This window comes from Cuculus canorus, chromosome 11 (genome assembly GCF_017976375.1).
Source record: "Cuculus canorus isolate bCucCan1 chromosome 11, bCucCan1.pri, whole genome shotgun sequence".
Lineage (NCBI taxonomy): Eukaryota > Metazoa > Chordata > Aves > Cuculiformes > Cuculidae > Cuculus > Cuculus canorus.
This window is the reverse complement of record NC_071411.1, coordinates 2,538,531-2,561,035: the sequence shown is the minus strand read 5'-3', so window position 1 is coordinate 2,561,035 and position 22,505 is coordinate 2,538,531. Positions and strand designations below refer to the sequence as shown.

The window sequence follows — 22,505 nt, the reverse complement described above, 5'->3', positions numbered from 1 at the left end:
CAACTCCCATTAAACTTTAATCGCCAGAGCTCACTAACTGGTTGAGAGAAGACACTAGTGACTTACTGGTGTAGTTAAAATTTGCTTCTCAACATTTTGTCAGGAAGGGATCGTTACCATCTGGCCCATTTAGAAAGCCAGTCCCCTTTATTTCAACTCAAAAAGCACACACACTGAATACCCTTTTGTCAGGGCATTCATTTTACTTGCATGAGTACAAGAGTAAAACCAGTATCAGGGTCAGACACATGGCAAGAACAGCTCAGTCAGAAGTATATACATGGATGTGTGTGCATACACATGGATATGGTTTCTTTATTGCGACCAACGGATTGCTTCCACATGCTTGTACAGCACGCAAGGGTCTCAAGCCAACACTGCCTGTTTTGGAGTTGTCATATGGATTCCAACTGGACCTAACAGCCAGGGAACAGTTGCACAAGGTGTAGATTCTCCATACACGGTGAATGTTTCCAAATTCAGTGATGCCGGCACTAATTCTGCAGTGGCCCTCTCTTGAAGGTCTTGTCATCTCTATCAGCCCAGCTAACCACTGCAAACAGAACGGAACGGATACCTATTGCTTTCCGAGGAGGTCTCAGCTGATATCCATTTGTCTCACACCAACCCACGGGAAATATATTCATTGATTCCACACTCACTATACATTCAGGGACGGGTTTCTTGGAGCCTGTACAGTTTAGAGAAGGAAAAATTGAAACAACGAATAAAAATAAAAAACTCTCATCTGGTACGTGAGTTTAGTATATGGCATATGGCTTACTTATGGTGTATCTGGAACACAATATCAATTGTTTATTCATCCCCTTTTACTGACCAGATTCTTTCCTGACCTGATTTGCTTCCTTCTAAAGGCTGGAGATGGGAATTTGCCATCCACAGATTAGCAGAGATGCGCAGTGTATAGTTAAGTGCATGCTGATGTACTTACAATCAAGAAATGAGATTATAATCAAGAATGGATGACACAGGCCTGTTCTATGTTAATGATGAACCTCTCCAAAAGTTTCCTTCCTAGGCCCGGCCAAAGCTTGCTCAGAATGCAAGTCACTCATTCGTAAAATTGTTACCAAACCTTTGCTTTCTAAAAGGCACCGATGGGCAGCTGCGGCGCACTGGCCCAGCACCGACACCCTGCAATGCACAAATGCTATTTTGCTTGGCTTAAGCAAGCCCTGCTGTCCACGGCTGACTGCGAAACACGCAATGCACGTGGGGGCTTTGCTGTGTTTTCATTGAGGAAACGGTGACTGCACACAGAGAGTTTGCTCAGATACTCCTCAGGTTTGATGATGGTACTACAGAAGAATCAACGCAACTGCTACTCTCCTCTCCCACACATCACTTACCCTCCAGCTGAAGCCAGAGGTAGGAATCTTTCAACCTGGTGACTGTAGCAATACAAACTTCTTCAGGATCAACTGGGTTCACAGCCTCAAGTTTCATATTCTCTTTAAATCCGTGGTCAGAATTTAACTGGGAAAAAACAGAATATTTCAGTAAAGTACCATCTGTCTATGATAGATTCATGGGATGGTTTGGGTTGGAAGGGACCTCAAAGCCCATCCAGTCCCACCCCTGCCATGGGCAGGGACACCTCCCACTGGATCAGGGGCTCCAAGCCCCATCCAACCTGGCCTGGAACCCCTCCAGGGATGGGGCAGCCCCCACTGCTCTGGGCACCCTGGGCCAGGGCCTCCCCGCCCTCACAGCAAAACATTTCTGCTTAAGATCTCATCTCAGTCTCCCCTCTTTCAGCTTCCAACCACCCTGCCTCATTCTGTCCCTGCACTCTCCGATAAAGAGCCCCCTTCCCAGCTTTCTGAACAGCAGCAACACACAAAACCCTCAGTGTCTGAATAACACAGAAAGACGCTCACATCGTCAGAGAAGATTTCAGGTAATTACTGAATTGTATTGAATACAAGTAAGATATATTACAAACTACCAACAATTTAAGTTAAAAAAAGGCTCTACAGGCAAACCTAAAGAACATGTTTTTACGCAAAAACAAGGATGCTGAGACTCACTGAAAGGACTGAGTGCATTTTAAGCAACCAGGAATTCTCTGCTGCCTGCTACCCAAGGGATAAGTCTGACAAATAGTCTGACCAGGCTCTCTATTCTATTATGTTAGCTTGGAAATCCACTTTACAGATGCAAATGACATTCCTGCCTCATCCAAATGAGTTCTAGGAGACAGCATAGGAACCTTTCTTTTCATTTTACATTTTTCGGATAAGTAGAATTTTACCTTATTCATCAATTTTGTCCACATTTATAAAAGAATTCCTAAACCATAAGAATAGATATTTATTCAGCTCTGAAACTCCTGAATTAAAGATAAGAAGTAACAGCCAGACAGAGGACTCTTTCTCCCCGAGCCGCTTGGCAACGTAATTACAGGATCAATACATTATGAATGCTGGAACCAGCCTACAGTGATCAGCTCTTCTCAGAAAAGTGATAATAAATTCAACGACCTGTTCTAAGATGCCACAGCTTACAAGACAGAACAAGGGCAACAAGATCTCATAGCCAGCAACAGCCTCTTCAAAAAATGGTAGTTATTCATTTTAATTTCTTCCCTTAAGCACTGCAATAGCCCAAGTATTGTAAATGGAATTGGAAAGCAGGTGTTAATAATATCCTTTTCTACTTGACAAGGTACCATGCTTTGGGAGACAGCAACACTGCCACCGAACCAACACAAGCCCAAAATCTAGCGAGTACATCAGGCACTGATTAATGTAAAATGATTATTTGGAACTAATTTAAGGTGACTCGGTATCGATTAATACAATGGAATGAATTTTTCAAGCTGAAAGGAAGGAAGATTGAAAGAGCACACTAAGTAAATGAAAAGGTCTATTAAAAGGCCCCGTTTCCACAGTCACAGGAGTGCCAAGGACTGATGCTGTTTTATGACTATTCCATGGACACTTACACATCTGAGTTTCACAAAATAATCATTTATTTTCAAGCTGCTTTATCACACCTGAAGAATTAGGTCCACCACTTCCCTACCTAGGAAACCAGCATCTATCGACTTCGGTTCGCACACACGTGCACCCTCTTAACTCTGCTGCTTCCTCAGTTATCGCGGGTAAGGCGCTCAGGTACTCAAACGCATCCAGAGGAGGCAACAAAGCCGTTGAAGGCGCCGGGAGGGGTGTCCTGTGAGGAACGGCTAAGCACTCCGGGATTGTCTAGTTTGGAGAAAAGGAGGCTAAGGGGCAACTTTATTACTCTCTACAGCTTCCCGGCTGGGAAGTGGAGAGGGCGGCGCTGATGTTTCCTCCCTGGGATCCAGTGGCAGGATGCGTGGGAATGGCCCACAGCTGTATCAGGGGAGGTTTGGACTTGACACGAGGAAGTATTTCTTTAGTGAGAAGGTGGTCAAACACTGGAACAGGCGTCCTAGAGAGATGGATGAGCCTGTCGGTGTTTAAGAGGCATTTGGACAAAGCCCTTAATGATATGCTTTAACTTTCGGGCAGCCCTGAAGAGGTTGGGCGGTTGGGCTAGATGACCATCACAGGTCATTTCCAACTGAACTGTTCTATTCCGTTCTACTTGGAAAGCTAATTTAAGTCAAAAGCACACAAAAGGTTCTTCTCCCCAGAATCAAGAGTGTCATTCACACGTCACAGAAGATATTTTTCTGAAAGAGAACCTTACCAAAGGGAAGCAGCTCTGGGGAGCTGCCTCAGCACCGCATTGTTTGAGGTAGTCTGCCCAGTCGAAGTCCTGCCCAGGATAACCTAGGGGAAGAAAAAACAAAGGCGTTAGTTTAACGGCACAAGACTCATTTCAAACTGACATGAAGCACAGATCACGAAATCTGTTTGGGTCACTGCAGTTTCCCAGCTGACAAGGCCTTCACCGAGCTATCTGAGGTCAGCCCGCAGCCGGATTCTCACACAGGTGAGATATCCTGTTTTCACTACAGAGGGGCTTCGGGCATGATTCCCATTTCTGACCTGCAACCTGAGGTGTGAATAAAGCATGTTTGCTAGGCAGGCAAGGGCAGCAGCTGAAACACAGGGAAGCGTTTGCACCCTCATCACACGGTATAGATGAATCGCAGGAAAAGTTTCTGCAAGATGAATCCATGGATGTCACATCAGCTCTGAAACTTATTTTATTTTTAAACAAAGCGCATGAAATGTGCACAATGACAACATATTACTCTATAAAACACATTAAATCAATAAAGAGAGTGGTCAGATGTCCTAAAAGGCTCATCAAATTTGCTAACAGCTGTAAATCTACGCATGTGTCTGAAGGGAGAAGTATTAACATCAGGAGATGGTGCATCTTTCCAAGAAAAAGACAAGTAAAAGTCTTCTTAGAGGAAATACTTTGCTTCCAAGTGATCAAATAAAAATGAATAACTGAAGGGAACTGGGTGCAGAACCGTGCTGCCACAACAGCTTGAGGCTGGCAGCGTATTAGCAGGGAGACAACTGCAGCAGTTATTCCAGCAGTACATCGGAAGCGCTCCCCTACAGGGGACACCTGTGACAACGGTTTAAGAAATCAAACAACATTTTAAACCTAGTCTAAGAATATAATATTAACACGACAATCTAAAATCATGAAGTTCAACTACTGCTCACAGAGGACCTGACCATAGCAGGAGGTATTTATTTTTCTCAGTTTTATCAGTGCCAGTGGGGGCCTTGACACCTTGCACGGTTCAGAATGCCCACCACTTCCAGGGGGGCTATGAGAAGAGAAGCTTGAAGTCTTAGTCAGCTCCAGTCACATGCCTAGAAAGTGAGATTTCATCCGTTCCACACAAAATTCTAGGTAATGCTGGGTCAAGAAAGGCCACTTTATGTACTTTCCTGAAGTAAAAACAAGAGACAAACACCCTATGGTCTTTGCTCCTTTGCTGTTATGAGTAACTGAACCAAAACATGCTGAATTCTGTGCTGCTGAGTATGAGTACCGCGTCCCTGCTTTCACAATACCATTGACATTTCCATTTTGAGAAAATAAATAGTAGCTGGGGATCTCTCCCCCTATTCCCTTATGTCCATATTTCATCAATCTGCTACCTTGCCTGAGAGATCTTTGGAAAAAAAATTGCTTTGTTAACTTCAACATGTTAAAATATTCTGACAATATTCTAAAAAGTTGGATAACAATGTAAGCAAAAATCCAACGCAAGGACTACATACAGGCTTCTGCTACCACTTTAATTAACGCTGCAATCAACGTTGCCTGCAGCCCTGGAACACATACTCAATTCACTCAAGTGTTCAGGTTTTTATGCGTGACCAGCATCCTTAGCCACTGTCATCTTCTCAAACCCAGGCACACACCCAGGAAACTTCCATTTCACTAACTCAAAGCTCCTGTTCCTCAGAATCTTATCGGTCTTGTTCTTTGCTTGTGCTTCTACATTGAATTCTTTGCAGAAGCTTCATCCTAAACACAGCGCTCTTTGGATTTGCAATCAACTTCCTTGGAAGAGAAGGAGGGTGAGAAGCTTGCACAAACATACCTGGTGGGGGGCTGAGATGCAAGCCGTTCTTCAGACTCCACTGCACGGGGAAAATACCAGCGCTGTTGACATGACAAATGTAAGACTGGCTGGTCGTACGCTCTGCCCTCAAGTCATCGATTTCTATCATGAAATATTTTTCATTGTATACCTGTAGTTAGCAAAAAGAGAACCAGGTGGTCTCATAAGTAGCAGATTCTGATCTACTGCTCCCTCTTCCCCTATTTTGGTAACTTTATTTAACAGCAACAACTGCACAATGGAAACCATTTACCTTGAAATATTGCCAACATTAAAAAAAAGAAAATTAAAGGAGAATCCATGGGATTCATAAACCAGCAGATTCCTGCACATTATTTGGGAACTTAACAAAAATAAATAATAACAATAAAAAAAAAGATGTATGAGCACTTCAAAAAAAGAGGTAAGCACCAAGTGCTACGTGAAATTTTGTTATGAAAAAAGTAGAGAAATTAAAGAGTTCCTGGCCTTACTCCCATTCTGTAACAGCAAACTGCTTATCTCAACAAGGCTGAACTGTGTCCCAGGATGGGCCATCCAAGTAAAAACACTACAGGCCTAAAGGAACTAAGGGCAGGGCAAGAGAATATTAAGAAAAGTAATTGATTTTGCTTTGTTTGCACCTTTTAGTAATAGGCGAGCATTTTATTTGAAGAAACTGTATGTTAAGAGTTTAAATGAGAGACCACCAAAATGCAAGGTGTCACACTGAGAGCCTGTCTGTTCAAATCCTTTGGCTTCACTATCAACAGTTAAGATCCTTTTTCATGGCAACCTGTCCCCAAAAGGAGAGGTACAAAATATTTAATTTGAAGAATAGTTCAAGATTATAAGATAATCAGTTAATGAGAATTTCCTGAGCACTTAAGAACAGAAGTAGTGATGGAACTGAATCTTAGCAGGACAAGTTAAAGAACCTTGATACCTTGAGAACTGTAGCAGGGGAGATCACAAATGGAGCCATTGGGTCCACAGCTTCTAACTTCATGCCTTCAGAGAACGAATGCACTCCGATTACAGGTTTATCCTAAAAAATTATGTGTCAGTGTGATTACCCACCTTTCTCCATCAAGAAATATACGTACTTTATATAATGCAACTGAAGAGGATAATTTTGAGTTTATATCAGTTCATTTGAAGAAATCAGTCAAAGTACCAGCAGCCGAAAAGACCAACTACGCTCGCTGAGACTGACAGTTTTCTGAGTTTTAGGAAACTGAATCCCCAGGTGAGAACCACGGATTTTTCTAGCGGCTCACATACTTGTGAGGGCTATACTGTCTACCTTAAAAAATAATTGTACTATTATAAAATTCTTGTTAATAGTCTTACTTTTTTAAACTACAGAAAGGGGGGAAAAAAACCAACCAAAACCAAGCCAAAATAAAACAGGGAAAGAATCTGAGTAACAGTAACTGACTTCCCTGAACCATTTCTTAGGAGTAGAGCATTTTAAAGATACCATCCACAGCACTGAACTACACACATGAGGTGTTTACCTTAAAGAGATCTGTAGGAACTGATGACTCTTCTTCCTCCTCTTTCACCTTCTTCAGGATCTCTTGCCAATCTGCTTCACTCTTCAAGGACCTAATGGCTAAAATGAAAAGAAAGGTAAACAGTGAATGAAGTCATCTTCCTTCTTTTCCCTCAGAACACAGCAATAAAGCCAGAAGTTTGATTTGTGCTCCTCCAACTGCTAAATTCCTATCTGTTCCGAACCTCTGCAGACCAGAAGACAAACCCCCAGCTGGGTAACGCTAGTTTGCTTTACATTTAAGCATGGAAAGTTCAAGGAACGTTCCACAAGTCTGTCCCAGCGTCTGTAATTACAGAGCACACACCTCTCTGATAGAGGAGGAACTGCTTTGTACCAGGGCCATCATGCAGAAAGGATCCCTGCACCTACGTCAAAGCGACTGCACAAGCTCATGTTGAGCACAACTTCCAGACCTGATAACTTTCCCTCCCAGAAATACAAACCTACCAAAAATATTGGTGGAGGCAACCCTTTCCTAGTTGCTGCTTGACAGGCAAGGTAACTTAGCAACTTCCGAAGGAGTGGGTGAAAACTGTTGCAGGACTATTTACTGGTGTTTCACTTAGATTTTATCAGGTACAGTATTTGTCAGACCCCGCACTGATGATGTGACCACCAGATGCATCCGGAAGGCAAATTTAGAGCACTAAGGCAGTGTTCTCTAGCCTCTGACCACCACATAAAAGATACAAGTTTTGAGATACCTAAAGGTGGTTGCAGGCTGTATCCATGTTGAGCTGCCCACCCCACTTGATGAAGGAAAGGGTCCAAGTAGAACAGCCACTGGTCAAATTTGTCACAATCCTCCAGCCCTTCGTATCGTAATTTGAGTCTCCCACCAACATTTTCTACCACGTTGACTATCCAGGCTTCCAGGCAGTCCCGGATGTTTTGCAGTTCTAGTCGGGAGCCTGGTGCAATGAGATCCAGTGGATTTTTCCCTCTGTGAAGCTGCAAAAAGAACACAAATTATTCTGTACAACAGAACAAAACAAGTCCCGTCCTTCTACTTATCGACACATATTCTTTTTGCACAAATGAAGTATGAATACAGAAGTAAAGCACAGCTCCCTTACTGACACAAGGCAACGGAAAAGACAATCATAGAATCATAGAATCGCTGGTGCCTGCACCAGAGCTTCTGTAATGCATGCAGGTAGTTACACATTTCACTTAAGTCCTCATCATCATTTTCAGAAGCATTATCACTTACGTATTCAGGGTTTGAAGGAAACATGATTAATCTCCTTCTAAAACTGAGTCATCTAGCATCTAAAACTGAGTCATCTAGCACACAAAGATGACTATACACAAAAAATACAAGATAAAAATGTTAGTTGTAAAGAAGACATAAATGGCATTTAAAAAAAATTATTACTTTACAATCAAACACTGATATGAGGTTTAAATTAAAGTGCAGAGCAGGGGACAAAAAATTTAGTTCTTCACTAGCAAAGATGCAAGATTTAAGTGAAACAATAACCTGCCCATTAGTAATACCAAACAAAAGCTGAAAGGAGTCAACGGAGAAAGGGAACAACACGAAAGCAAGTTAACTAACAGACTTCCTTAGAGCCACATGAAGGAGGAACAGAATGGAAGACTGAAACCAAAGGGATTTTGAAAAAGGACCTTCTTCTGATAGGATTAATGAACAGCTCAAACCTGCAGTGAGAGAGAAATGTTTCAGGACAGCATCACCAAAATTAAATACTGTAGATAGGAAACACCAGAGAGTGGAACTTTAAAGTCAGCAGCGTGCTGCAATTCTCCCTAAACTTAAGAAAGGAACTGAACTGAATCTGAATAGAGATGTCTTAATGACAAAGGGGAAAAACAAGACAAAAGCCGAGAGGGAGGACATCGCAGCACTTACCCCCTCCAGCAGGTTAGCAGGAGCACTGCACGCTCCCTTTAGCACCCGCTGAAGGAATTCCTCCTGGTCAGGTATCTTGTCCTTGATACCTATGCGAAAGTGAAGAAAACAGACTGTGATTCTTCCTGCCAGTTAAAGCTTATTCAGACAAAAAGACATTACCATATCCTTGTTCTGCCTAGTTCACAAGGATCCACCACACACCCACCAGTAACAACTTAAAAGAAGAAACAACGCAGCACAATCTTTAAAAGAAATGACAGAGCGATAGAATTTGGCGGGTGATGATTAAACTAAGCACAAGCCTCTGTAAAACTAACTCCAGTACTTGCTGCTTCTGCATCCAGAACCAATACCTTCAGGCACTTTGAGAATCTTCCTGTTCTGCTCACACCAGCCGATGGGGTGTAAATCAGCTGTCATGATATCACACCAAAAGTCAGCCTTGCGGTCTTCCCCGTAACCATCGTAGCGCAACAGGAGCAGCTGCCCGCAGGTAGTAATAATGGTGGCTACCCAGTAGGTGTTTTGGTCAGACTTGACAGCAACTTCCAGCTTCATACCAGGGGCAAAACCATTCTGCAAACTGGTATCCACCTGAAGAGGAAGAAGACCATCACACTTAAGCACCTTCCAGAACTTCATAAAACAACAGGGGGAAAAATTAGACATCATGTTCATTAGCAAAAACTCTCAAGCCAACTGCCATCCAGTCTCTTCAGAGAAAAAAACCCTCATCGCACTATGTGACCCAAATTAGAATGCACATAGAATCACCATTAACGAAATCCTCTTTGCATTTCAGAGCATCTTTTCAACCTTAAATCAATACCTTGTGGTTCACCTTCCTGCCCTGTACAATACCTCACCCAACTCACAGCTGGGCTGTTGAGCCAGGCAAAACCAAAGGTCAAACTCAGCAATACAACCTCGACTTTTTGAGTTGAACCATGTCTTTGCACCTCTTTGGACAAAGAGCCTGTTTAAAGCGCGCGCACACACACACACACACTTTAGCTAACGATTCCACTGTCTCCTCTGCCATGGCCGTTCCAGAAGTCACGTATCTGCACAAATTGGAGAATAAGGATTTTTAATGTGTCCATGCAAGAAACTAAATAATCCCGTATGTAGCACTGTTATATAAATTGCAGGGAACATAAATAGCGTGTGTTCTTCAGTGAACTCGTGCTTTGCCAACAGCAAAGCACCAAATACTGTGTGTGCACTGTGCAAGTGTGTGTGTTGTATGCAGCGGAGGATCTGACTGCACGGTACTCACATACCCGAATATGAAAAAATGAGAAGGTAAAACATTAAGTTTCTCATATCCCTAACTTCCCCATGCTCCAACATTCCTAAGAGCAGAAGGACCCTGTTTTGCTCTCACTACAGTATGTTTCTCATCTATGCTTAATTCTATTGTCTCAGTCTTAACTAAAAATCTAACACATTGATCTTCTATTCTCAGCTGAAAGAAACCGGTGTTTTCTTTCTTAAGCATTCCCAAATTCTGTTTCCTCTGTGAATTCACTGCAAGAAAGGCTTTTGGTATGTTGCAGATGCAGCAGACATCTTCTGGGTTATTCATTACCAGTTCCGTGCCGGCGGGTCAGTAACTGCCACAGCTATTCTAGTCTCATCAGGCAGCACGTGCCGGTTTGCTAAAAATAGAACCGAGACCCACATCAGAACGAAACGCATGTCTCCGTTAACGGTTACATCCTTTAGGTCGTGACCTTTCACTTAGGGAAACCCCATTTAAAAACCAAATCCGCAGGACCCAATACGTGCTGGCATTCTGAAGAGATACTGCTGGGGTCTTCTGTTCAAGACGACAGTTGTCCTGCTGAAGAGATGCTACTGAAGGCTACGATTCCCAAGAGAAAAGCCATGTGCTCGACACAGAATGTGAGGAACTGGGAAATCTGTGCAGGTCTCTATACCCAAACTTTCAGCAAAGCTCCGTGCCTTTCCCTAACACTGGCATTTAGTCTCCCGCTGGATCCAGCACCAGTTAGCACCCTCTCCTGGCAGCTGGGCACGGCAACACTGCTAACTGGTTTAAAGCACAAAACGTTGGGTTTTTTTGGTTGGTTCACTACAGCACGAGACGCTGCAGAAGCTCGGAGACTATTTTCTTCGGAGCAGCGGGTCTGAGAGCAGCTGCCCCCTCCTGCACGTATGGCAAGCTGAGATGGGACGAGTGCTCAGTGACAGCAGCTCCGCTCCTCCTTCCCATCGAGCACTATCCGTGGATTCGTGTCCTGGCACAGTGCAGAGTTGGGCACCCGACTCCGCTCAGGAGATAAAGAATGGACAAAGAATATTATGAACATGCAAAAGCCCATAGCAAATACACGTGTTCAGATGATGTTGAACACTAACTGATTTTTACTCTATGTTTACACAAGTTGCAGAAAGGAATGAAAAAAGAGCATTCAACAGCTCCAGAGAAAATGCATTCAGACTCAGGGTGGGGTGACAACACTGGCATCCAGCGCAACACCAGGGTTTTGCTAAGCTCTTTTTCTTGCTAGATTGTAGGCAAAACAGTCACTTTGATCTCAATATTGTTTAATTTTTAAAGCGCAAATAAATTAAACATTAGAACATGCTCCATTTGAGGAAGGAGCTTACATTTTCCAACGTGTCTTGCTTATAGTACAAGCAAAACTTTCATAATTAATGTAAGCATACAAATACAAAAAAAGTCCTCTCTCACAACAGCAAGTCCAGCTCTTTGCTAACCCAGGTTGTGTAATGCGTAATGGGTTACATTTTCTTAATCACTCCCTTGTGATGGGAGCTGAGTATTTCTCAGCCACCATTCAAAATGGGAGGCTGGTTGCAGTCTCACTGCTCCAATATTTTAAAAGAGCCAAACAAAACCTGGAAAGTTCCGTTTAAAATTTATTTATATTAATTAATTCAGTTAATTGCACATGTCCATTTGCTCTTTTGTCAGTATTCTTCAGCTAAGTTTGTTTTTTCTCTCTGTTTTTTCAAGTGTACAAGACAAGTTCCCCCTTAACTTTCCTGACAGCAGATTATAAAAATAAATCATTCTTGAAGTCAACAACCAGCAGACACAGATTCCAGCTGGAGGGACCACTGGTCACAGAGATGTCAGCGCCTGTACGCTCTCCACCTCACCTGATGCATCCTGGAGCCCCACTGACATTGTTTTAGGGCTGTGTCACCCAGTCAGGCCATCAGCATCCACTGGGAGGCACTGAGGTTCTCCTCCTCTATCTTTTCCAAACCATTGTTTTCTAACAGACAGCAGAAATCTGAGCATGCGACCGACCTTGCACTATTGAATTCCTATTAAGAGCAAGACCTAGGTGATGCCACGCTGCTGGAAATACGCTCCTCTCTCTGCTTATCAACTCGCTGTCAGCACTAACTTGCCAAAATTTTATGCCAACTTTATTACAGAGAGCATCAAAATCGGCCGCCAGATTAATTCTAAGGGAAGTCTTAAGCACAGCTCCTCAGAGGGAGGAGCAAGAGGGCTCCCAGCACAGGACAGAAAGGGCTGGGCCACGCAGCCAGGCTTTGCCCACACCTCCTCGCTAAAGTACTCTCCCCAACATTACTGGCACCAGCAAAACTGCACCGTGCTCTACACACACAGGGAATAATAACAACAATAATAACAATAATAACAACAATAACAATAATAATAATAATGGATTTTGATGATGATGATGATGATGATGATGATAATAATAATAATAATAATAATAATAATAATAATAATAATACAAAGCATGGATTTTGGTTTTAAACCTAATTGTATTTTTACCAACCATGACAACAACCATCAGACCTCGTCTGACACAGCTGAGCTGGCAAAGAGTGCAGAGCAGGGGTAACAAAAGTCATTCGAAGCTCAAAATAAAGCTGCCATGTTAATTCAGTTGGCCACCACCATCAAGTTGGCATTAAAAGCAGTTTGTATAACGTCCAAGCTGTGACAGCAAGCTTCTTTAACAGAGAACACGTAAAGTAAACCTTAAGAGAGGAGCAGACTGCTCCTCCCACTGCTGCTAAATGCACTGCTCCGATTCCACAGCGCTCCCTCAATGTGGGCTGCATGGACACCACCGCTCTGCGTAAGCTTGGTCTTGCTAGAGCTTCAGTATGCCAAGGAAAATCAAAGCAAACATACGTCTCTCCTCTTCAGAAATGAGATACTTAAACATTTATTTTGAATAAGAAGCTTACAATTACATCCCAATGTATGGAAGAGCCTCTGTGAAGCCCACATTTACCGTGCATTTTTACTACTACCATAAATGCCGTATTTTAACAGATTCTTCAATGTTCTGCGCTTTTGCAGGTTACCTTGGAATTCAAAATGCTTCATGATCCTTCTGTGAACAGATCTCAGTCTGATTAAAGTCTCCTGAACTGAAAGCGGTGATGCAGCACCCGAAAGCATCACCGCGTGCTTTCCAAGCAATGTGTCACACACAAGACACAACCATCATTGCCACCGTAAGAGACCCACAGCCGGTCTTCGAAACACTATTAAATTGTAACTTTAAGAAAGACTGAGATGAGGATACAGGCTGGCAGCCTGGAAGGTGTTTAAATTGTTGGGAGAGGTCTCAGAGCTTTGGAAAGCAGCTCCTTACAGCTCACCTTCGCTGATGTTCTGGTACAAGGCAGCAGACGTTCCATTCACATCGCACCCAACGGGACACTGCACTCCAGGATTTTACCCACAAACATTCCAATAAAGATAACCCAGGGTAAAGACAAGGGCTTATCAAGACTTCATCCTATCCATTAAGCCTGCGATCAACAATTATCCTCATCTGTCTTCTAACTACTACAGTCAAGTGTTTGGCAGAGCTGTTATTTTCTCCTTGGCCTCCTTGAGAGCCACCTTCTCTGAGAGCACATTTGAATTCTGCAGTTCAAGAACTATGCCGCCAATGTGCTCTATCCAGCTCCTCCGCAGCAGCTCTCCAGTAGCGGTCACAAAAGGGAGAAAGAGACTGACAGTTTGGGCTTTACGAGAAAAAAAATCAAGCTGATTTTCTGGTGCAGGAAAGACCAGGAGCCTCTTAAATGTCAGCACTTGCGGACAGGATTGCCCTGTGAGAGGCGTGACCAGAGACAATAACAAAAAGGCGAAATTCCTCATTTCTCATTAAGAAACAAGATTCTAATTAGTCTTCCAGATTTGAGAGCACCAGCTCATTCAAAGAACCCTAAACATTCAGTGTATCAACCAAACAACACAGCAGATGGCAAGTAAACACACACTCCCTGACTCACATGTTTAAAAGATCCATGGGGGGCTGCAGTTGCTCCTGTGTCTTCTAGATATTCATCCCAATTGAATTCCATTTCTTCTACACTGGAACCAGCATCTGGAAGAGAAGCCAAACACCTTCTACTTAGCAACCTGTTGGCTTAATTTTCAGGCTAAGAACTACAGCAAAACCAAATGACTGAGTGCACAAGCGTACAGTGAACTTTCAGTCACACATTTCAACAGACAACGCATTTAGCCTTTCTTTGTATATGAAGGGCACTTTACGTTGGATCTGGTATGAAAAACAGTGAGATCCTAAGGATTTTTATTTAAGCATGAATTGTTTACAGTTCGTGAGAGGAGAGCATAGCCAGAAGAGTTCTGCATTTGTATCAGCAAATATAAGAGACTCTAAACTCTGGGCACACCAGACCATCAATGTATTATATTATATATATATTATATTAAAACCATCTGAGAACCAACAATACCAAAAGTAAGGGGTTTGAAAAGAAAGACTAAAAAGAAACTGAAATATAATTCTCCTCTTTTTAAGTTAGATTGCATTTATTTAGCTGTTATAAAACACCAAAAGGACAGAGAAGGATTCGAGGTAGTTCTAAGAACAGCCTGAGACACAACTGAAATTAAGAAAACTCAAATTAGTCACTTAAAAAAAACAGCTTGTAAGGTGTAACAGCTTCTTTAGAACAAGAAAATCTCATTTCTGGAAGCATTTAAAGCACAAATGTGCTAAAACCACTTAAGCCACAGTTCAAACCTCACTCTGGCTGTTAGGAAGCAAGCGGCTGTAGCGAGTCACGCTACCAATTATCCAGATTCCCTATCATTATTGTCAAGCCTGTCCCGCAGCCTGCTCTCCCCTGCAGTTCTTGATCACTTCTCCACTCCCCTTCTAGTCAGGTTTTCTCCAACTGTAACCCGCTCTGCTGAAATGACATCACAACCAACACAGGTTGGATTCAGGTCCCCTCTTGAGCTCAGCACGCAGCCGTGCGGGCACGGCGTGGGACGCCAGGCAGGGTCCCACCTCACCTCAGTGGCATTTTTAAACTCAACACAGAAAGTACAGCTTCGGGTTCAGCAGCAAAGTGGGATGGTGTAAAAGTAAAGCTTCTCATTTTCACTTCTAGACTGATTCTATCATCTGCACCAGAGCTGTCTTTTATGAATGAACACACCAGATTTCCACCTCTCAGTACCAGGAAACCTGATCCCTTGTTTATATTTGAACACAGAAAAATCTCTGTGTTATCACAGGCATGGGGAGCGCTCCGCAAAGGTTACAGGACACCAACATCTCCTACACGCTCAGCCCTTCCAAGGACAGGTGGCAACTGCTCTTTCAAGGAGTAGCAGCCTGAGTAGGAAACGCTTTGTGTCCAAAACCCCTAATCAAACACTATTACACACCTTTATCAGCCCCACAGGCATGCTGACAACCCACTAAGTACAGTGCACAACTTACTTCTCAAGCAGAGAGGGGCAAATATTTGCCCAAAATCTGAGCTATGTTAAATTGCCTGAAAAAAACCTACAAAAGTCTTAAGCGTAAAGTAAGCTCATTTTATCTTCAAACTGATTGTTAAGCTGATCTTTGACTTTTCATCATAATTCTAGGAACTGTAATTTCCTCAGATTTAGAAATGTCTGTTCAGCTACCTGGTGTTTTCCAACCACAGCCCCTGTTCTAAAGGCAGCTCCTTGCTCTCCCAAACCCCAACTCATTTTGCTATTTTTAAACAAGCACAGCTGGTTAGATTGACCTCTCACCAGCCTCAGAGCTCAAAAAATTCAGAGTCTGAGTACCATCATCACCTTTAGAGTCTAATCTTCAACTTACTGAGGAAACAGACCTGGGGAAGGGCAGAAATAATGTTATTTAAAAACCTTTTGAGATTTCTTAACTCATTAAAACATCATTTTACTTCAATATAACCATAAGAATGCTTAACTTCACAGCTGCAGAACCAAAGTGGGGCGAAACGCTGGCTTGAACACAACACCTATGGTCAGTCAAACCCAAGAGCGAGCTTCACCTGATTTCCTCCCACCGCCTGGAGAAAGCCAACTCACCCTTTCCCACTGAAAAGCACCCAGAAGCTCAGCAGCAGCAACAACTCACCCTTGCCTGACTCCAAAAACCTTGTAAAAACACGGCTTGCGATGTCTAATGCGTCCCGTTTGACACGTAAACCAACGTGACTGCTCTGTGCTTTTTAACATGTTTGGAAGCCAAGTAGCTTGACCTGGGAATACTACGTAGGCCTTGAGGTTTTCCAGCCGTGCTCCACTGGCAGCACCAAGTCTTCAATAACACGTTATCATCAGATAGCTGTCTAAGGGGCAGTTAAGCTCCTTAAATGAGGCACAGGTCACTTAACACACTGAAAGGGTCAATTAGTAACTTCTGTTGCCACGTAATTACTACAAGGAGCTCCCAGAAAGCTGGTTTGCTGCTGCTCCAGCCACCCTTTTGCCTCTGACTGCAGTTAAAACCAGTTCCCAGCTGGATCAGTGACCCAGCTCCTTCGTCACTCCACTAATTCATGGTCTCCGCAGCCTGCATGTTTTCATATCCAAAAGAGCTGTTTCCTTCCAGTCTGCGCAGCGGTGCACAGGGCTCCGACAGCTCTGTACTGTCCAGCACCCAAACCCAAAGCTCTCCCAACTCATTTTTCATGGGCAAAACAAAAACAACAACAACAAAAAACATTTTCGCAAATTCCTGTCCAACACTCACTACAAATGTAATGCTTCTTCTGCTTTATCTTAGAGAGTTTCATTGAATCAGAGTTGGGTTTTTTTAAAACAACTTAAAAATACCTGCAATGGAAACAGTGTACAGCAGACTGGTTTGATCTCTGGATTCAACTTAAATTCTCACCGCAAATAATTTCCATGCATCTTTAATGTGATTTAGTTGAAGACTGTCATATGGACATTTAAGTACATCACATCCAAGTCTGTAAGACCTTCAATTAAGGCTAACCGAAAGGTTTCCTCAACCTGAAGCTTGGATATATTTCAATCTGATTTTAATAACAGTTAATCTTTTCCATCTATACCAGCTCTAAGGCCATGAATAAATAAAGACAGGCTGGAATCCCACTCTGAAAAAGATTGTGACAAGAATGAAAGTTGTCTTTCCTCCTTGTAGTGCAGGAGAGCATCACAACCACCAATGATGACCACTGTCTGGGTTCTTACAGGCAGACAGCCTGTATGTAGAAACCAGAAAGATAGAGGGGGATGTCCATAAATCACTAAAAATCATCAAGCGGAAAAAATGACACCATTCAAAGAACATGAAGGGAACGTTCCAGCTGGAGTAGGGACTGGTCTAACTCAAAGCACTTCAGGAGACAATACTGAAGGGCACAACAAAACCAATGTGCTATGCTTACATGGGTAGGATTTACTGGAAACTACCCTTGAACTCAGCAAGTAAGGCGCTCTTCTGTTACTGCTTTTCACAGTCACCTGTACTCAAACCAGACACAAAGAGGATGCTGGGGAAAATAGCCGTTGAGTAATTTCAAGGCGGTATCAAACCCTTCCTCGCTGTTCCAAAAGCACACAGAGAGGACTGTGTGACCTCTGATACTTTTTGAAGAAGACAGAAATATGTCAATAAAGTTTTTAGTACAAAGGGATGAGCTATCATCTTGTGAACACCCCACTGCTGACTACGTGTAGATCTCCATACCGTTCTTCTCAGCTGCTAACAGCACTTTCTTTTTCACACACTGTGACAGAAGTTAGCGGTTCCCATTAGCAGAGGAAACAGCATTTGCATCTGCCTGGAGACATTCTGCATACCTGTGCATGCTGCTTTTTCTTGCTTATTTGAGGATATAACGTTGACTACAATTTGATTGATTTGCTGTAATTAATAATCAAAAAGTATATTTAAGGATCATAAGGCAGAGAATAGCTAAAAGCACTGCAGATTAAAATAACAGTTCTTCAGTAACACAGTACAGGTACAAAACCTACCAACAGTGAGATGTCCTATGAGAAGAGCAGCTTGTTGGACAAGTACCAAAGGAAAGTAATAACTCAGATAAAATCCTAATCCAACTGTTGACACTGGTAACTACAAATTTTTACTTTATATTAATTGTCCCAACACCACAGGAAGGGACCCTCTCAAGGAAAAGGAACAAAGCATGGCAGGCAAGTCAGAAAAACGGATAGGTCCTACCCTATAATAACCCCAGAACTGTTTCAGAAAGCTGTTAATATCCTCAGTCACCCTGGATCAGTGCTTTTTCCAGCTGCTGTTCCAAGGTGAACCAAAACCTGAGCGAATTTATCATCACATACAGCAGGTTAGGAGCTGATATCCCGAACCCATCCAAGCAAGCGCACCAGGCAACCAGGATCGATCACAACGGCAGCAAACAGCTTCAGTTATCTGTCTAAACCAGCAGCATAACCTTGTTGAAACATTAAGAACAGAATGAACAGGAGGACAGAACCATAATCGGATCTAACCCAGAGTCATCCAAATGTGAGTTTCTCCCTGTATACAATACACGGCATCAGACGCACACTATTCACTGTGCTTGTCTTTGTTTCATCTCGCTTGCAGAGTTTTTTGAGAGCCATTGGCCACAGAGCTCAGCCAGACTGTTACCTGCATCATACTGCTGTTCTCCATTCATCTCCACAGTAGCCCAGTGGTTATTTCCAGCAGCCAGAAGCAGGGGAATTCAAGGCTGTCACGGTTTGGCGGTCATGAGTTGCCTTCCGCCTTCGATTCTACTGGCAGCCAGGACATTTAAGATTCTGAAAAAAAAAAAAACCCAAACGGTAAGAACAACTAATAAGAAAATCCTTATTGGATTTTAACAACTTTTAAGATACACTGAAAACATTATTCCACCACCAAGCCAAAAACCTTGAAGCAAACAAGGCCACCTCATTGTGTTTACGTGTGTTCAGCTATTCCACAGCCCTCATCTGCAGACCAAACTGATTCTGGGAAAAGAACATTTCCTAAATCAGTCGATTACAAAGCTGACTTCCAACATGTCTTCAGCCTCCCAACAAATCCACCCCTCTGAAAGGCTCCTTCAACCTTTCACAATGCTAGAGAAGCAGGGAACTAACCAAGTCATGGGTTAAGAACAAGACAAAACACGAATCCAGCTCCTCTGTCAGCTGGACCAACAGAAATGTCTCAAATAAGGAAAGCCAAACTGATACTGGCAAAGAAAGAGCACAGTAAGGCTCACAAAACACACGCTCAGGCTATGGGTTTCTAACATCCAAGCCATTTGCTCTCCACAGGCCTTCAGGGAATTTTCAACTCTGGTCTTCAACAGCTGTAAGACAAGTTTAACTATACGTATACCTTTTAAACTTCCCAATTCTTAACAGTTCAACCAAGGAGCCATCACTCCACCATCACTGTCCCTGTGGACAGCAGGAACTTCAGGCTCCCGTGGTTCCCAGGCAAACCAAACTAATCAAGACATGCCTCCACCATTCAGACACAGAGAACTTGGGGGAAATAAGGGGGAAAACCCCAAACTTTCCCAGAGCAACACAATTCTGTTTTGTGGAAGAGTTCCACGGCTGCACTTTAAACGGCGTGTAACACGCTGCAAACATCCTGATAAAATCTCTATCAGCCTCCAATGCTTCCTTACGCACGTCTTCCACGCTCCCAAGACAAAGCAGGGCACGGTAAGCAAACACAACCGCGTGTTCCCAGCCCACCCTTTTGGAAGGCTTTCCTCTTCTGGATAGACTGACAGTCTCAGCTTCCGTTTCTTCTATCCTTCATGAAGTAGTGCTGGAAAATGATGTCTCTGGCAACCAGAACTGGGCACCCAGTGAAGAGCTTAACCAACAGAGTGCTTTTGAATCATCAATCACAACATTCCCTGATAGTGGCCCATCTTCAGTCTCTTGGCTGTCACACTGCTAAGCCAAGCAAAGGCAACGCTGTGAGAAACTCCAAGCGAAGCAGGTAGCCCAACAAATCCCAGTAGATGCCACTGGTTTCCAGCCCTGGCAAGGTACCCTCAGGATTTAATTGCAATTAAGATTTTTCAGTTTACGGGATCCAGCGCTCAGTTAACTTTTTTTTACTAAATGAGGCGATGTAAAACTAACTTCATCCTTTTTTGCAACATGGAAATACTTAATACCCCCCAGACAAAAAAACCCAACCCAAATACCAAAGATGCTGTTTATTTAAATGATGCCAAATTCTGGCAGCTCCTGCTGAAGTTGATTGATATTCTGCCCAAGCTGGGTAGTTATTCAGCATCTTGTAAGCAGCTCTGGTGTTTTATCTACACAAAACTGAGAGTGCTTGTGATTAGAACCCACCATGGGTGCTGCTCACAGTCTGGCACCCCAAAGATTTCTTTTTGATAAGTCTCGAGGGGAGGGGAGCGCAAGTGCTGCTGGAACAGAGCTGACTTGGAAATCCTTTGGACTCTTCAGACTCACTTCTGCATTTCAAACCTCCTTTCAGCACATGAAATATTCAGATGTTAGCAACTGGAGGCAGCATTAAAAACAGTTACAGTTCATTAAAGCCAGATGGCTCACTTGAATATGAAAAGAAATCAAACATAGTTGGATGTTGAATTAAAGTAAATCAGCTGGTGTCTAAGGCTTAATATTATTTTAAAACAAAGGCGCACGAGACAACAGGGACAGAAGACACCCCTGCGGACCCGGGAAGGAGCTACGGGAAGAGTCAGGTTTCAGCAAATTCCTCTGCAAAGGCATCTAGTAAAACCTATTTCAAACCCCTGCGTCTACCCTCCAGAGCTCCATCCTGCCCAGCACGCAGCTGCTGCAGGCACATCGGACAGGTGGCAGAGCCGCTCGCCGCAGGTTAAATACAGCAAAGTGCTGGCATTACACAAACAAACAAATAAAAACCTCACAGCAGACTGAAAGGTTACAGCCTGACTATCCTTTCTGCCTTGAAAATGCAGACCTGTTGTCTCTGAATGTGCATCTTTATTAGCATACAAGTATTCCCCAGAGAGAAGGACCATCCCTTTTGTCACAAAAAGGACCAATGCTTGTACCCTTAACTCAATCTTCATTAGAGCTACTTGAACATCGTAGAAAAAACAACAAACAATACTCTATTTAGCACAATTGTGCTGATACAACACGGCATTTCACTCAGGTTATGCCAATTTATGCCATTTTTTAAATCCCAACCCCTGCCTGAAATCCAGTTGCTTCCAGGGTTTGCCTTATTTCTTGGCTATGCCTGACTATACACGTAACACAATTAAATCTGGAAAGCGTGGTTAATAAATGTTGAAACACTCAGGTGTCCCTCAACAAATTACAGGATCTCCCTTTCCACCCTCTGGAGTGCTGCCCAGCTGGTAAAGGGATTTCTGCGAGACTCTGCATTCAATCCAGGTGAGAATGTGAAAGTCCCGGCTCCGTTCCCAGCCGATTTGGATGCCACTAGACAGCTGGAGCATTCACTGGACAGAACAACACACAACACAGCGTCCCAAAAAGTTCCTTTGTATTCATAGCTGGTTGCAAAGAGACACTGTTTAGAATTGCTAAGTTTGATTCTTCAACATTTAAGATAGCGGAGGTTTTGCAGAGTCATTCAGGTTTGGTTTTGGTCTTTAAATGTAAAATCTCCATCATTATTCGACTTTCTACAGCTCAGAGACAACAAGAATATTGGGAGTTATCAGCCAAATAAAGAAACCAGACAGAAAATATCACTGTTTTTCCCATTGTTGGCTTTTTATTCCGTATCCTATAGCACGAATACAATTGCCTAAAGTTACAGGTTGGATAAGAAAATGAAGGAAGAGTGTGAACCTCTCAGTCCCAAACAGTTTGGCAACTTCTTATCTTGTGTGTAAAGACAGGCAGCATGAATGAGTAAATATTCTGCCAGTAACATGTAGTATAATCCACGGTGAGATAAAATAGAGCACTCAAATGGAAAGAAAATGACTCCTACTTCTACTTCTGAATCCCTAGGGCATTTAAATATTGAATCCCACACAACATAATGATGTGACACGGATGGCTGCCCAACAGAAAGTGATATGCAAGAGTTAAACTGTCAGCAGCACTGTCACAGCCATCAGATTAAGGGACTCTGTAAACTTAGTTTGAGTTGAGACATACACTGCCATAAACAGCGCTATGAATTACGTGGTTTCTCAGCTTCCCCCCAGCAGCTCCATTACATAAATGGGTACAGAATCCTGGG

The 22,505-nt window shown here is 43.0% G+C and overlaps 1 protein-coding gene across 10 annotated transcripts in view; it reads right to left on the bottom strand.

Moving 5' to 3' along the window:
• Window positions 1–22,505, bottom strand: part of SFMBT1 (Scm like with four mbt domains 1) — a 96,383-nt gene that overhangs the window by 15,621 nt on the left and 58,257 nt on the right. For 8 of the 10 annotated variants that reach the window (XR_008451698.1, XR_008451699.1, XM_054076779.1 and 5 more), the window contains 11 exons: window positions 18,912–19,063; window positions 14,269–14,363; window positions 9,330–9,570; window positions 8,974–9,062; window positions 7,802–8,048; window positions 7,057–7,154; window positions 6,483–6,584; window positions 5,537–5,687; window positions 3,703–3,785; window positions 1,371–1,497; window positions 578–691 (listed from right to left, as the gene is read on the bottom strand). Coding sequence is in view for 8 of the 10 variants with exons in the window: in XM_054076779.1 (XP_053932754.1) it covers window positions 578–691; window positions 1,371–1,497; window positions 3,703–3,785; window positions 5,537–5,687; window positions 6,483–6,584; window positions 7,057–7,154; window positions 7,802–8,048; window positions 8,974–9,062; window positions 9,330–9,570; window positions 14,269–14,363; window positions 18,912–18,939 (1,375 nt within the window). In the remaining 2 variants the exon portion in view is untranslated. Of the gene's footprint in view, window positions 1–577; window positions 692–1,370; window positions 1,498–3,702; window positions 3,786–5,536; window positions 5,688–6,482; window positions 6,585–7,056; window positions 7,155–7,801; window positions 8,049–8,973; window positions 9,063–9,329; window positions 9,571–14,268; window positions 14,364–18,911; window positions 19,064–19,933; window positions 20,176–20,617; window positions 20,703–22,505 lie in introns of those variants that run through there. The other 2 variants (XM_054076784.1, XM_054076786.1) reach the window with 2 other exon arrangements.